The sequence below is a fragment of the Fringilla coelebs genome (assembly GCF_963513975.1).
Source record: "Fringilla coelebs genome assembly, chromosome: 9".
Lineage (NCBI taxonomy): Eukaryota > Metazoa > Chordata > Aves > Passeriformes > Fringillidae > Fringilla > Fringilla coelebs.
The window spans coordinates 24,750,294-24,766,424 of NC_140067.1; the positions used below are offsets into that span (position 1 = coordinate 24,750,294).

The 16,131-nt window shown below is 42.0% G+C and overlaps 1 protein-coding gene across 6 annotated transcripts in view; it reads right to left on the reverse strand.

Annotated features, from left to right (window-relative positions):
* TPR (translocated promoter region, nuclear basket protein) overlaps positions 1-16,131 on the reverse strand; it is a gene marked incomplete at its 5' end in the record, with an annotated part of 33,090 nt that overhangs the window by 1,300 nt on the left and 15,659 nt on the right. For 2 of the 6 annotated variants that reach the window (XM_084211614.1, XM_084211611.1), the window contains 25 exons: positions 759-877; positions 1,513-1,669; positions 1,825-1,920; positions 2,579-2,685; positions 3,290-3,381; positions 3,977-4,045; positions 4,943-5,115; positions 5,540-5,630; positions 6,191-6,322; positions 6,659-6,859; positions 7,177-7,260; positions 8,032-8,180; positions 8,966-9,238; positions 9,543-9,751; positions 10,636-10,697; positions 11,200-11,405; positions 12,050-12,248; positions 12,623-12,769; positions 12,923-13,133; positions 13,494-13,624; positions 13,878-14,009; positions 14,616-14,753; positions 14,968-15,115; positions 15,301-15,485; positions 15,576-15,779. In XM_084211614.1, the coding sequence (XP_084067740.1) occupies positions 759-877; positions 1,513-1,669; positions 1,825-1,920; positions 2,579-2,685; positions 3,290-3,381; positions 3,977-4,045; positions 4,943-5,115; positions 5,540-5,630; positions 6,191-6,322; positions 6,659-6,859; positions 7,177-7,260; positions 8,032-8,180; positions 8,966-9,238; positions 9,543-9,751; positions 10,636-10,697; positions 11,200-11,405; positions 12,050-12,248; positions 12,623-12,769; positions 12,923-13,133; positions 13,494-13,624; positions 13,878-14,009; positions 14,616-14,753; positions 14,968-15,115; positions 15,301-15,485; positions 15,576-15,779 (3,715 nt within the window). Of the gene's footprint in view, positions 1-758; positions 878-1,512; positions 1,670-1,824; positions 1,921-2,578; positions 2,686-3,289; positions 3,400-3,976; positions 4,046-4,942; positions 5,116-5,539; positions 5,631-6,190; positions 6,323-6,658; positions 6,860-7,176; positions 7,261-8,031; positions 8,181-8,965; positions 9,239-9,542; positions 9,752-10,635; positions 10,698-11,199; positions 11,406-12,049; positions 12,249-12,622; positions 12,770-12,922; positions 13,134-13,493; positions 13,625-13,877; positions 14,010-14,615; positions 14,754-14,967; positions 15,116-15,300; positions 15,486-15,575; positions 15,780-16,131 lie in introns of all 6 variants that reach the window. The other 4 variants (XM_084211613.1, XM_084211610.1, XM_084211612.1 and 1 more) reach the window with 2 other exon arrangements.

The following is a 16,131-nucleotide window of genomic DNA, read 5'->3' on the forward strand; positions in this document are numbered from 1 at the left end:
CTCCAGGATAAATAAAAGCTTCAAAGCAAATAAACTGCACTTCTCTTGCTCTCTATACAAGGGGTTAATTGATAACTCAATAGATTAACTTTTTTTTTCACAATTTAATTAAAAATATTTTAAAACTGACATAAAATATGCTAGTGGATAAACCACCAAAGTATCAGTAACGTTTACTCCTTGAAGTGTTATTCTTTTGTGGCCTAGTCCAGTTACTGCAGTCCAAGGAAAAATGGTTTATCAAAGTACCAAAGAATCTATAAGCATCAAAATATGACCTTGCTCTTACAGAATCTGGGGAGACTTTAGAGCCCCTTCCAGTGACTAAAGGGGCTCCAGAAGAGCTGAGAGGGACTTGGGACAATGGCCTGTAAGGACAGGATGAGAGGGAATGGCTTCCCACTGCCAGAGGGCAGGGGCAGATGGGATGTTGGGAAGGAATTGTTCTCTGTGAAGGTGGAGAGGCCCTGGCACAGGGTGCCCAGAGAAGCTGTGGCTGTTCCTGGATCCTTGGAAGTGTCCAAGGCCAGACTGGACAAAGCTCAAAACAACCTGGGCTAGTGGAAGGTGTCCCTGCCCATGGCAGGGGTGACACTGCATGGGCTTTAAAATCCCTTCCACCCCAAACCATTCAATGAGTCTTTGATTCTAAGGGTTTTATCTTATTTTGTGTATCCTGGCTACCAGCCATGATGCTGGACAAAGGAATTCCCACTCTTAATGAAAAGGTACAAACTATTATTGTGATAATCCTGTACCTGCAGATGAACTTGAAGGAGGATCCTGACTAGTTGAAGGAAGATCTGACTCATCAGATGCTTGAACAGATTCTTCTTCTTGCTGGCTATCGATTTCTAGACCTGCTTCTGAAGTAATGCTAGAAGGGAAGGAGGGGGAGGAGAACCATGTAAGTGTATTTGTGTAGTTTCAAAAAGGTCCAGAAAACAAACTTGTCTTGGAACACAAAGATTCAATGAAAATCAAAAGTAAAATATAGCATAAAAAGATAAACTGTCTCCTTTTAGATCTTTACTTCATCATAATACAAAATATAGCAATTATTATATATATTAAAAGTTGAACTTGTAAAGCAAAAGACAAAATTGTCTTCAAAATTCACTAAGAACTGCTTTTTCCAGCCCCGTGCTTTATCTTCTGTACATGCACTGTCTTCACTGGGTGGCTTAATCATAAAAGTGTGCTTTGCATGAGGAGTGATTACACAGGAATGCCCTAGTCTTTATTCTACAAACTAATCCTTCAACCCATGCCTTTAACATCAGTATTTGACTATTTTAAGACTGCTCTGCATTCTTAAAAAATAATATTTTTTTTGGTGACTTTTATGTTAACTTTGTTAAACCCCAAGGAGAAGATCAGCAGAAAACCATTGGTTTTGGATGAAGAGTCAGATTGTCCAGCCCCACAGCACTACAAAACGCTGTCTGAGCTGCCCCTGGGTGACAGTGAACATGTCAGCAGTGCTAGCGAACCAAACCAGTGGTGCTTTACCCCTCAGACTCTGCCTCTGCGAAGACCTCGTCGGCGTCGTCGCCGGCGCCGGGCTCGGTGGTGGTGGACAGGCTGCCGGTGGAGGTGGTGACCATGGGCACGGACTGGGACGCGTGCTCCGAGGCGTCGGCCGAGGCGCTCTCCGTGAACACCGTCACTGCGGAGCACAGACACCCTCAGGCCCTGCCCACAGAGCCTGTGACAGCACGGGCAGCTTGGGGACAGGCTGCCCAGCACTCCCGAGGAGCGGCAGCACTGCACCGACCACGGGGAATCATTCCCTGCTTCGCTCTCCAAACCTCTGCCACTTACCCGGTGCTGCCACTTGTAACGGTGTTGTGGGGACACTACGACCCCCTGATTCCTCCTCGTGGGCAAGAAACAGTGGGGTTTCATACATCCCTAAACCTGCAACACAAAGTTCCAGTGACAATCCATCCAAATGAGCGGCTATAAAAAGGATTAACCACTGGCCACTTGATAAAATCTAGTCACTTGTATTTAAGCAGATTTTTGGTTTGTTTTGACTTACTGCCAGAGCTGATCATAACTTACTGGAAGGTAACACCTTGATGAAAATATTACTGCTTGTTAACTTTCATCCCTGCATTATGCCATTATTTTGCTGTGAGCTTTCTTCAGAGAACAGCCTGTGTTCCATGCCGACAGCGATGCCAGAGAAAGGGACAGATTCAGGCCAACAACAAACAACAGCCTGAGCATCTCTGAGCAGATAAGGATATAGCCAAAGATTTCTTTGCATTTGGTGTTTCCCCCTATTGTTTCACTACAGGGAAGCTACAACCAATAGTAAAACTGAAGTTAAAAACCATTCCTTCAATATTTAATTCAATTTCAAAATCCTAACACAACTGTAAATGTAACAGCTTGAAAATAACCTTCTCAATTTCTGTTATTCTCTCACTGCTGACAATTATTTAAGAGTTGCAGGTTTCCACACTTCAACAATTTCCAGAAGCATTGTGTGAAGAATTGTGTTTTGTTGACTGAATTCTCCCTTTTTCACTCAAAGACCCACAGAAAAGAGAGCCCAAAACTGCTTTACCTCCTTGTGATGCCAGCTGCCCAAGATCAGAGTGACTGGAGCTGGTTTGTGGCATATCTTCAGGGGGCCCAAATCTGAACCGAGGAACTCCAGCTACCTGGGGGGAACTGGAAAATACAGACTTAAGGAATTCTGCAGCTTCCCCAAAGATCAGGCCAGGGGGCAGAACTTTCTCACCAAGAGAACAAATCAAGCATGAGCTACTGCTAAATAAACAGCAATTAGCTCTCAAATTATTAGGAATGCATTCAAAATCAGTACAACACAATAGTCCTGAAGAGAATATTCTTTACTTATCTATTCTATGAAGTCTCACAATTTTAAGTGGATTGCTGGACATGTTCAGAACATCCCAAAAGCCAAAACAGAGGCAACTTTTTCTATTTACACTGGCAATATTAATGGGGAGGGAGGAAGAACAAGGAAGGAAATTGGATAGAACTTTTTTGTTTGTTTCATCTCTTCTTAAATCACCAGGCTACAATACATGGGAGAATATTCAATTCCCAATCTGATCAGTTATATGACACAGAATTCAAACAATAATTACTTATCTGCACATGCAATTATCTATCCTACTACCTACCATGTTACTTCAATCAAAAGTTCATTTAATTTAAATTTTTTTTCATTTCACTGAAAAACAGAAAGAATAGAATAAAGAATAGAGAAAAGCCTTTTTTTCCTCTTTTTCTTTTCACATCTACTTACTGAATGGCTTCTGCAAATCCATCTGTACGATGTGGAACTACAAGAGTTGGTGTGCTTGGAACTGTTCTGTCCTCATCATCAAAGAAATGCTGCTGCTGGAAAAAAAGAGACTGATATGAGAGCCTACAATGTATTTCCAGTTTTTACCAGCTGAGTTAAAGGTTGATTTTTTCCCACACAGTCCAGCAAAACAAAGACAGATTTAGCTCTAACAAAATTCTTGTTTAATTTCAGACATCTAAAGCTGATGCCTTTGGTCTCACAGGAGGTACTTAGTCTCTTTTCTCTCACTGAACCTGCATTTGTTCTGCCAAATACAGCTGAATAAAGGGTTCAAAATTAGCTGATGGAGACAGAATAAATTAGCCTTGTTCCTTTAGGATGAGGCTGAACTTAGTGTTATTTTTTCCAGCAACACAGCCACTTTGACTCTAAAAATAAGTAAATAAAATCACCTTAGACAAAACCAATTGAGCATTTTTTGAAGCCTTTTGTTTCCTGTGAGTTTTCTAATCTTTGCCTTCCATTAATACAAGAATTAACAGGAGTAGGATATTTTCTGCAAGACTACAGAGACCATCTTCCCCTAAAATCAGCAGCCAGGCTTTTTTAAAAACCGAAGTAACCCCAGGAGTTAGAAATGCTCCATAAAAGCAGGGCATTAGTAGCAGATTCTGATACACTCACCATTCCACCTATCCCAGGGGTCAGCTGAAGCCCTCGCCCCACCGACTGTCTTCGAGTCATCTGGATTCTCTTTATGGGAAAGAAATGGGGGAAGTTGTGTGAATGTGGTTCTGGAATTCTAACAACCTATAAGTGTCCAGTCAGAGCCAAGGATAGCAGCTAGATGAGTAAATATGGCAAGCATCATGGAATTACAGAATATCCTGAGCTGGAAGGAACCCACGAGGATCATCAAGTCCAACCTCTGCATGAAGGACAGGCCCAAGAAACCCAGGAAGAGCCTGAGAGCATTGTCCAAACACTCTTGGAGTTCTGACAGCCTTGGGGCTGTGCCCATTCCCTGGAGAACCTGTTCAATGCCCCAGCACTCTCTGGGGGACAACGTGTATATTCTGGGCAAGTGACAGTAATCTTTTACTCAAGTCTCTACTGAATAAAGAAAACTTGCACACAAAAATATTATGATCCCAAGCCTCAGCACAAGTTAATGGTAAAGGATCATTTCAGTCAGGGTATTTTTGAAGAACTCCTGTTGTAATGGTTTAATTTACAAAACCTAAAGGGTCATTGGGGGTCAGGCACTGACTGTGAAAGGTTTAACTTGTAAAATAAATGGCAGCATTCCTTTGCCCCATCTACACTGGGGCAACTCATAAAATCCCTTCAAATCTGAGCTACAACCAGGCTAAGAAAAGCTTTTTGAGTGGAAATATCATCAGCCACTGACTGACATAGTACTGGTATAATATAATAAGAATTCCAAGACAAAAAGCAGTAAGGCACTGGGGATGGATTTCTATGTTCCCTGTCCAGCCATCATCTGCAGGATGACTAAACCCCTTTGCCCAGCTACCATTTCTATCACGCTGAACAGCTGGCAACATTTTTCCCAATGGATCTTATTGATAAGAAATCATACAGCAATTTCTTTTTCCAAGTCTCCTGAGGCACTGGAGCTGTTTGTACCTGCACTGGGGGCCCCAGCTCCTGGGGAGGGGCGTGGATGGTGAGCCGTGGGGGCAGGGGGTGTGGGGGTCTCCGCGGGGACTGTGGGGGCCGCGGGCCCTGGCGCTCGGACGATGCCGATGGCAGGCTCTCGTGGGCAAACGTGGACTCTGCAGCACTCGTGCTCCCTTCTCCTACAACACAAATACACAGGGGGAAAACCCTAGGAACAATTCTGCCACGAATTAACTCATTTTTCTCTTGCAAGCCTGGGGACAGCCCAGTATTGTTACGTAAAATCACTTAAAGAGGACTTGTGCCAGCTACAACTCCAGCGCTGAAACGAAGTGTTAATTATTCAGGTGCTGATTTAGAGACCGATTAATTCAGTGAGCCATTAAGTTTCCACAACAACCAGGGCTTGCAGGATTTTCAAAGGAATTTAGAACAAATCCAGAAAAGATCATTTCAAAAGAATCCACACTGCATGTTGAAATGACCTTTAGTATTTCACTGATATTTTTACTTTTAAATGCAGATTTTAATACATGGAAAATAGCTTCTACATTTCCCACCCCCTGCCTACATAGACTGTGAAGAACCATGGAATAACTGTACCACTGTTTTGGGAATCTGCTGCCCTCTGGTTGCTTTCAGCTCCTCCCATGCTCTCTTCAGTCTCTGTTCCAGGATCTGTACCATCAGCACCCTAAAATCCCACATAAACAGAGTATGACTAAACAAATTATAGGTTGCAAAGAGAATATAAAAGCAGTACAAAAGTATTCAGAAAGTAAAAAAAGTCAAATATATGACAATCTTAAAAGATTTTTGTATCTACAGCATTAGGTTAATATATTCAACTGTATGAGATTTCAGAAGTTTTGATTACCTGTGCATATACAAACCTGTACAATGTAGCCACCCACATTTAATAACATCAGATTGTGAAACATCCAGCTCTTCAAAAACCTCACCAGTTTTGCAACTACAGTATTTGCTGCTGGCTCCTGTACTTTGTATTTTCATTCAGCCCTCTTAAACATTCCTAGTTGATTTTTCTGGTTTCAGCCCTCTTAAACATTCCTAGATGATTTTTCTGGTGAAAACACCAGTTGTAAGAAATTACTATGACCCAGTATCATCTTTCAACTTTTGAGGATGAATTTATACCAAGATATTCTCTTCCAAGCATTCACATCTGTGCATTACAGCACTGATTTGTTGCAAAAAATTTACCAGACTACAAAAGAAAGGTACAAATCTCACCTCAGCATCATCTGCTTCATATCCATCATTACCATCAGCACTACCAGTTCCTTCATTGCTGTCATCACCTTCATCTCCCATCCCTGTGTCTTCATCATCATCCTCGTCCTCCTCTTCCTCATCATCATAATCCTGTGATGAGACAATAAAAGAGCCTTAGGGAAATGCAGAAAGGGGAGTGGAGTAGGCTGGATGTGGTGCACAGATCAACACCCACCCAGACACTCCCTCTCTCCCTCTTCAACAGGTCAAGGGTAGGAAAGAAGATGGAAAAGCCTGAGGGTTCAGATAAAGGAAGATAAAAGAAAAATTCAAGGTGAATTAGCAGGTAGCTTTAAAACACTACAAGTTCAGGCAACATAAATACAGACCACTTAGTCAAAAATATTTTGATTAAATTAATCCTGCCTGGAGAGTTTTACATCTGATGAAAGACAGAATGATAAAGGAATTCCATGATATACATACTTCCTGTTCCCCTTCATTTTCTTCATCGTCATCATCTTCATCATCACTATCAATTACAATCACATCATCTCTCTTGGACTGGCCATCCTGAGATGAAGAAGTGTTTTGTTGGTCTGACTGAAGGGACCCCAGATCTATTGGGATAGACTGGGAAGTCTCCTCGCTGTCCTCCATGGCCGCGTACTCCCCCTGTGTCACACCCTGCCAAAGAGCAAAGGCAATCACCAGAACAAACCAAATTCACTGCACTGCCAACAACAGCAAGAGAACCAGACTCTGATGCTTACAGGACAGCTATTGCTGGTTCCTTAAAAACTGACCAGAGGAGAGGACAAAAGAGAATGTGACAGGTGACTGTCAGTGACTGAACAGTTGAAGTCTAAACTTTAAAACATTTTAAATGATTTCCATGGGAAACCTGCAGGATTCCATTTGAGATTTCACTTCTAAACATACTGAGAGTTTCTGGGGCAGATGGCTATTTCTGCTGAACATTTTTGCTCTTCAAATATGCTTACTTCTCCAATGGAGTCTTGTGAGTCTTGATTGTATGTTTGTGCCTCCACCTCTCCATCAGTGCTCTCTTCTGCTGTCACTTCCTCCTGGAAGAACAAACATTTTTCTCATTTAAAACACATCATATAGCCCTAAACATGTTTAAGATTTTGTTTTACTTCTTTAAGAAAAATTATGTTTTACCACAAAGATTATGGGCAACATTTTCTCCTGCTTCCTTAGCAATGCTTTTATCAAAAATCTCACTTCCCTGCCCTTGAGAAATACAACTTCCCCAACATGCTGGACCTCAATCTTTTCAGAACCAACACCAAATCAAAGTTTCCCATTCTACCTCCAGCCTTTCAGATCCTTAAGTGGTAATGTTCTTACACAATCCTGCCCTTTTTCTCTTATGAAAATCCCTTTGGCTTCCTTAACACTGTGAGGCTGTTTGTCTCATCAATTTTATCCCTTTTTCACAGCACATCCCAAATCCCTCACACCAACATTCACTTGCATCTTCTGTAGGCTTTTCCAGCAAGTCATCTATTCTTCCCATCTCCTAAATACCCTATATTTTTGTCCAGAATTACTGTGAACCACACTGAAAGAAGTCTGAACTTCTTCCTCCTCAATCCTAGGATATGGCCCTCTCTCTTCCTCTCTTATCTTAACCTCTCAACAGGTTAACATCAACATCATTCATTCCAATTGGTTTAACCTCTACCTTTTTAGATACCTCAATATAATTGCTTCCTCCCCAACAGAGTAGAAAGTCAATTAAGAATTCACTGATTTGCTCTGAAGTAACACATTTTTTCTTCTCATTCAAATCCTACAAAGATTAAGTGATAGCACTTTATGTTTGTGCAAACCTCAGGCCCAACTCTCTGCATGATTCTCAGTTTCTTTGAAGTAGGTGCATCCACTGTTTCCTCAGAGATCTGGTCTGAGTTCTCCACAGTGTTGTCCTCCTCTTCCTCTCGGGAGCGTTTAGACAGTGAGGAAGTGGGGGTAGCTGAAACTGCAAAGACCTCTCAGTTATTTTCAGAGCAACACATGTACAAACCAGAAATCAAAAGCTTTGCTATTTTCCTCTGAAGATCACCTACATTTCTGCACTGAATGATAACAAACAATCAGAATTGCACTGAGCTGTTTCCTAGGCCAGGAAAACATCAACCCCTTTAGTTACAAGTCTCAAGCTCTCAGGCCTTTATTCACAACTTAACTGACCCTAAGCATAAGCCCCAGTGTAAAACCCAAATATTTCTTCCACCATCTTTGCTTTGGACAAGTACACCCAAAATCTTTAAGAGTATCAGCTGGAAAAAGAGAACCCCAACAGTCTGCAGAAATGATTTTTTGGGAACAAATGTTCTATTTACACTGTGTAGGACAAACAGACGTGCAAGAGTGTATTACAGTGAGTAGCTTTAGAGTACTTCCTATATTTTAAATTCAAGCTTACTCATGGCTCCTAAAATTAACCTTGCTCATAGTGCCATGGAAACAGAGCCAGCAAGGTTGAATGTATTAAACCTTCAGAGCAAAGCTGCTCTGAAAAAGACAAACACAAAGTTTTATTTCCTTTTTTTTTTTAAGGAATTCAGTGCCAACAGTATTTCAGAGGCACCATTTCTGACACCTCAAGAAGGAAGCCTAACTTTAGAAGTTACTAAAATGTACAGTAAAATAAGGGAGGGGGGAAAAGGCTCGAACTGAAGTGAGGCCTGGTTGGCCAAGGGTCCAACTGGAGCTACCTACAAGGAACTACTGAGCAAGGCAGGCCTACAAAATGACACCAACCTGTGCCAAACACGGCTGTGGAGGTGGAGGGCCTCTCTATCTGGGAGCTCTGCACCACCTCCACGATGGCAGGGGCTGGCTCCTGAGCTGCAGGCTCGATCTGAGCGTGGCTTTGCTGGGTGGGCTGCACGAAGGCAGTGGCCTGAGTCTGCTGCTGCACAGTCAGGATGGGCTGGGGCAGGGACGTCTGCACATTGGGGCTGGTGGAGCGCACGGAGCCGCTGGCACTCCCGAACACCGGCACGTGCTCCACGGGTCCTTCCGACTGCATGGCTGGAAGGCAAACAGCAGCACAGTCAGGGTCTTCATTCATCCAGCACAGCTCACATCTTCCCTCTCAGGATGCCCTGAACAAGCACATTCAGTGTTCTGCAGATGAATTCAGGTTATGCACATCTCCAGCTGAGGAACCATGAATTTTGCTGCACGTAGAATGGTCATGGAAGCGCAAAACGCCAAGAGATGCAGGGACACTGACACTGTCTGTGGCCCTTCCAAACTGACTGCCACCAACATTTCAAGGTAAAGGCAGCACTTCTGAGTACTGAGGATCCTTATACTACACTAAAAAGCTCACCTTCCTGAGTCTCCACCTGTGTTGTTGGCATAACAGTGGCTGTGGGGGTCGTGGTGGGATTGGTGACTGTGGCAGGAGTCACCATGGGACGGATGCTGGCTCTTGGAGTAGACTTATTCCCAGCCATTGCAGCAGCAGTCACTTTACTGGGAGTTGACACAACAGGAGTTGGTTTAATATTTGCTGTTGGGGGATCTGAAGTGCTGGCACTGAAAAACAGGAGATTGGTTTCATCATGGTACAGCAAGCAGACTTTAAAAATAACAAACAACTATATTTTCATAGTGAGAAACACTGTTTTTAAAAGCTTTTAAATTTAAAAGCCTGAGAACAGCCTAAGGAATTGTCTTCACAACTTTTTATAGTTGAAAAAGAGAGACACACTATACCATCAATAGTGTTTAATCCAGCTTGGAGAACTGACAGGTTTCTTCCAAGGTAATCAAGTAGGAAATCTAGTAACAGATCAAAATGTTTGTACTGTTGGCTGTCTGGGACTTTGTTACAGTGAGTAACACATCTTACATCAAAACTAATTTACTCAATACAGAGTAACATCATCTCTTGGCTGAGACAAGGGGCAACCAAATTTTAAAAAATTTTTGGACATCTTGCTGTCTAAAGGATGTATTTCATAATAGCTGAGGGAGTTTGTTATTCCAGCTCAGTAGTACAGCAATATTTCCCATTTCAGAGCTTAGGCAAATGACTATTTTATCTTTTGGAGTTATCTGATCAGTCCATTTCTCATTCTTGCACAAGGAAGACCCTTCCTAAAACCAAAAAGGTTAAAGTGAACAATCAAAATTACACAACTTCAAAAACCTTGAAGACTGAAAATATTTTTTAAAAACCTTCCATGTTTCCCAGATTCCATATTCCTGGTGGCTAATATGCCAGCTTGCAGCTTAAAAGCCCTATTGATTAGACATGGCTGAGAAAACAGGAGGAATGCACTATGTCAGTCAGTATCTTTGCAGTTGTTTATGAAGAATTAGGAAAAGCTGGTGATTTGCTAAAAAGAAGAGCAACTATATAATGATAAACCCAAGAAGTATCAACCACAGAAACTCTGCAAACCCCTTGAACTCACATTCCTCTTTCACCTGAAGCTGGAGTAGACTTGAGTGAGATTTGCCTCTGCTGTTCTGGGACCTATTAGGTAAAACCAGAAATATTATGTCAGGTACATGTGAAACAGAGCAAGCAACATGGAAAACACTTCAGCACTTTGCTAACCAGTCTGTGAAAGAAATGCTTGTTGGGTATTTACCTGGGCAGACTCTGTAATTATGGCAAATTCCCTGAACCAAATCATACCAGCCATACCAAGGCTGGAAAACAATTTGGTAACTGCTCAGGTATTTTCTGAAGCTTTGAGACATGAACCCATTATACTGAATGCATAAGTAAAATACAAAAATAGAGGGCATAACACGAACAGCTCCTTGACTGATTGACTGTGAATGGCAGAATTGCCTGCTTGCTGGTGCTGGGAACTCTGATTAGGGCAGGAAATTTAAATTAAGTTCTGAACCCTTACTGAGGCCAACCTGTGTATTTCCAAGAGCAGGGCATGGTGGCACCTGAGTCCAGGCTGGGCAGTGGTGGCCTGGCTGCTGTCCCAGGGCTGCCTGGCAGTGTGTACATGCTGTACCTTGTTTGTGGACTCTGGGGGCTCATCCCGCTGCTCGTGGTGCCGCTCCTGCTGCTCCCGGAGCTCCCTCTCCAGGCGGCAGATCCGCCCCTCGTACTGGGACTTCAGGGCGCTCATCCGCACCTCCAGCTCCGTTTTCTGCTCCTCCAGGGAGCTGCTCTTCTGCTTCCACTCCTCATTCTCCTTTGTGAGCTGCTCTTTTGTACCTGGTGGAACAGGAAAGGGTCCAGCCTTGCTAAATCTGCACACTGAACACCTGAGTGTTTTACCCGGTCACTGAAGTATTCTGAAATCCTAAAAATGTTAAGCTATAAAAGGAGATCTGGGAGGCAATATAGACACTTTTCTTTTCAATTGCAATTAAATAAAAAGAAACGAAAGATAGAAAAATATGTAATAAATATAGATAAATAAAAATTTAAAGAAGTAGTCCCAAAAGAACAAAATGTTTTCAGCAAGCTCTTACACCATCATTCCTCTCAGTGACATTTAAAAACAGTGGAGACAATGTGTTTTGCAACTCTGCATTTAGGGAAGGGGAGAATTACCTGAGTTGTTAGTAGGGCCAATCTGCTCTAATCAACAGAAGGATCAAAAATGTAATCATGTTCACTGGCCAAAAGTAAGTAAAACTTTTTCTATGTGCAGTATGCAGCTACTTATGTACTTATATCATCCCCTGGAGGAATTAAATTTTAAACTTTAGAAAAATCCCTGTAGCATTTAATCTAGAAAATGCTTTTTGGTAAAATATGAAGCAGGCCATATTTTTCAAGCATCCTGTCTAAAGGTTTTTCCATAGAAATAATCAAAAATCTCTAAGGACAGAAAAAAAAAAGAAATACAGTACCAGCTAACTGTGCAATTTTCTGCTTGGCTGCAAGCAAGGTCTTCCTTGTTTTCTCCTCCTTCTCCGTGATCTGTTGCCTGAGCTGTTCTTCCTGTGTAGTCTTCTCTTGTAGATCTTGATGGAAACGGGCCAGTTCTGTCTGTAGCTGCATTATCTGCTCCTGGAGATTTCTAACTTCAGTTTCCTTTTCTGTTATTGTCTAGGGAGGGAGAAAGATTGCAATTGTTGGCCACAACCAACTACACTGGCAAATACAGGGCCCAAGTTCAAGGAGTATTAGCTGGCCACTGGATTAAGGTTAAAAGGCTTCTTATCAACAACAGTTCAGTCCCCTCTGAATGCAAGAGCTGGAGAAGAGCATTCTCTTTCCACTTATTCCAGGAAATAATGTGAGACACATTAGACACAGGATTTATACCAGGCTTGAGATCTCCCCTTCCCAAGAAAGCAGAGGCACAATTGGTCACGTCCCATATTTCTGTGACACACATTAAAACACCCTCCAATTATTCACTGTTACACACTTAGGACTGCAGTGGAGAACAGTACTCTAAAATTACTCACTGTTCTTACCTTTTGTAAACTTTCAACCTGAGTCTCCAAATTCTTTGTCTTCACTTCAGCTTGACTGAGAGTGTCTTTTAGCTCTTGTACTTCCTGGGCAGAAACCTGGTCTTCTTGTGGTTCTGCCAAAGGCAGAGTTGATGATTCTGCAACCATCTGAAAGGCATCAATGGGTACAAGGCTGAAGGGGACAATCTGATCACAATGTCATTACTTTCACAAGATGCTTTTGCGTGCCAAGTGATTGGTTTAAAAGTCCTGGGCAAACCTCAGAAACACTAAGGAATGTTCCACTTCAGTTCCACCTACCTTATCATGCTGTGCTTTCAGTTCCTCATACTGAGTTTTGTACCTGCGACCAATTTTCTTGACCTGTGTTATAGTTTTCACTTTCTCCTGGATGTCAGCCACTTTAGCATCCAGTTCTTTCTGCAAAGTGTCCTTTTCTGTTCTTATTTTAGTTACTTCATCCTTCAGGCTCTGAACAAGATTCTGGCTTGTAGTCAAGGATGCATTAGTTCTAAATGATGAAGAGATCAGAGGGAGATGCAAATAAGATGCTTGAAAACATATATACATTTCAATATCCCTTATTTATGTAACATCACAGGCATTATCTGTAGTGGATTATATTTCCTAGGATTTTGCAATACAGAATAGAAATCATTCTACAATACATGACTTTGGAATAATTTCAGCTAATAGACAGCTTGCAAAACAACTCTCAGTTCATCTTCCCTACTTGTTATCAAGCCACAGGAAGAATACCAAAAGTTTCACAGTTACATGGAGACACTTAGGAAATTACACTTTCAGATACAGCTGTAATTAGAATATTTTGCTTTGCAGAAAACCTTTTACAAATTGACCAATACCACACCTGGCAACTTCTGCTTTAAGCCTGCCTGTTTCTTCACTCATCTGTTGGACACGCTTGGCATTTGCCTCCTTCTCAGAGAGCAGCTTTCGATACTCTTCGAGATCGGTGTCCTTCTGCTGGCTCAGTAGATGCTGGAAGGGGAAACAAGGAGGGGCATTTTTGTAAAATAATTACACAGTTGTAGCCAGAAATCTCTTTGGATTAAAGCTACTGCTTTTGCATTTTGATATGGAATAGCCACCTTTGAAACTGCGTGAACAATGCTTCATAATTCAAACATATTTCTTAATTTTTTATTCTTTGTAAGAAAATTTAGCACTTCAGTTGTTTGACTGGTGGGCCTTTTTTCCACATTACGTTCTTCAAAAGGAGACATTTCCCCACCTGAGTCCGGGCTTTCCAGCGTTTAACATCCTCTTCCAAGAGCTTTTTCTCTGCCTGCAGCATCCCACTCTTCTCACTGAGCTCAGCATTCGACTCTTGCAAGGGCAGGATGTCTGCCTCGAGCTTGCGTACCTGAGAAAGCACAGTAAGGAGTTACACTCTGCACCTCAGGAGACTGAAGGAATCCCTCAGGAAAAAGTAATGACAGAGCTTCTTTCCTAACTCTCTGCCTTCCAGTGGCCAGCTGGAAGAAGAGAAAAGGACAAAGACAACAGCAGAGGATGATCCTACAGAGAAAAAAAATATTGGTGCGACTTCCCAATCTTAGATGTACTTTGGTACAGGAGAGATTTTTAATGTTGAAATCCAATTGGTTACCATTAAAACAAGCCGTATCTCACTTTTAAGCTCTTAATAAAGCTGTGGTTTGTTTTAAATGCATTCTTGTGCCATTTGTAATGTAATTGCTGATAATATCCTTGCTCCTGGTATATCTCTAGCTAAGGATAAACACTGACTTCCAGGTTCATCTAAATGGAACTGAACTTCATGCTTTCCAATACTGCAGATAGACCAAAGTCTTTTAAAATTGGAAATGTAAAGTTTCCTCATTAGTGTATGACTTAAAGGAATAATTATAATGTAAATCACATATTTACTGTAATCAGCAATGGTATATCCTGACATTTAACCCATACACTGAACATCTGAAAGGTTTATGTGAAGCTCAGTTCTAACCTTTGCTTGTATCTGCTGTAGCTCCTGCTCCAGCCTCTCCTTCTCTTCCCTTAACATCTTGTTGGTTTCTATGAGTATGTTCATTGTCTCAGTTTTCTTCATTAATTCTTCATGCTGTGCAATGGTTTTTGCTGTTACCTGTGGAAAGAGTCAACTCAATCATTTGCTTTGCTTGCACGTGCACATATAATCCACCCAGATCTGGTATAACACCACCATCTGGAAAGCTATCACGGCATTCATTATTTCACATGTACCTTCAAGACATTGGGAAGCAGGAGATGGAGGAAAAAAAATGACAAGATATTGGGAATTGCCACACTCTCTCACAAGCATTAACCCCCAGCCATACCTGCACCTTCTCCCTCTCAGCATTGAGGCTGTCCTGCAGCTCCTGGAGCTCCCTCTCCAGGTGCTCCACTCTCTGGCGGTAGCGCAGGCTCTCCACCTGCGCCACCTCGAACCTTGTCTCCGCAATCTCCTTCTCCCGACGGATAAACCTGCAGGGAGGAGTTCAACACCACATCACACCAGGAAAATGTTCTCAACTAGTACAACCACCTCCCATCAGCAAAAAAGCATTTGCATTTTTAACATTATCCTTCAAGTATAAAGTAACACAGAATTAATTAAGTTCAAATCTAATTTATAACCCCCAGGAGAAGGAACCCGAAGCTAAGGTTACCTAAGAATTTCTAAGATTTGTTCCTGGGATTTGCCTTCCTCACTAAGAGAAACATTGGCTGCAGCTGGGATGGCTTCTTTCATGGAAGTCACCATCTTATTGCTCATGCTCTCCAGCTGCTCATGTAATAATCTGTTTTGTTTCTCCAGATCCTCACAGCGGGATGCAAGTTTTGAAGCTTCATCCTACAACGAAATCATTCATTGAGTGTGATTTCTGTGGCTGAATTTCTGTTAACTGAAAAAAACCCACTGAAACAACAAAGCCCATCATACCTTAATCATTCTCTCTCTCTCTTCCCAGGAGGCTTTGGATTCCAAGAGCTCAGACTCTGCTTTCTGAGCAGCCTCCTCCAGCTGCTGCCTCACGGCTGCGTTCTTGGCGACTTGCTCTTTGATGGCCTGTAGTGCCTCCACATCAGCAGCATGAAGCATCAACTCCCGCTCATATTTGTTCTGAGCTTCAGAAGCCATCATTGCCTGCACAAAACCAGAATAAATGAACTCTGCTACCCTTACTTTGTGTGTTTGATGTGTACAAAGAGACAAAACCAAGTGACCACAAAGCAAGAAGAAAACCACTGCCCAAAATCTCTGCTATCTAAACACAGGAAACATGGAAATGCCCATCTACTAAATTTGGGGTTGGATTAAACAGCCAAAAGTTTTTTGATATCCTTGAAAACAATTAGTGCTGCTGGAATTTTCATCTACAGAAAAGTAAATTCCCTTTAAAAAACAGTTGGCAACAAGACAATCTTATAATCTGCTGGTAAATATCACAGTGCCTCACCGTCGTAAAAGATGACAATTATCTTTGGGTTAGAAAAAC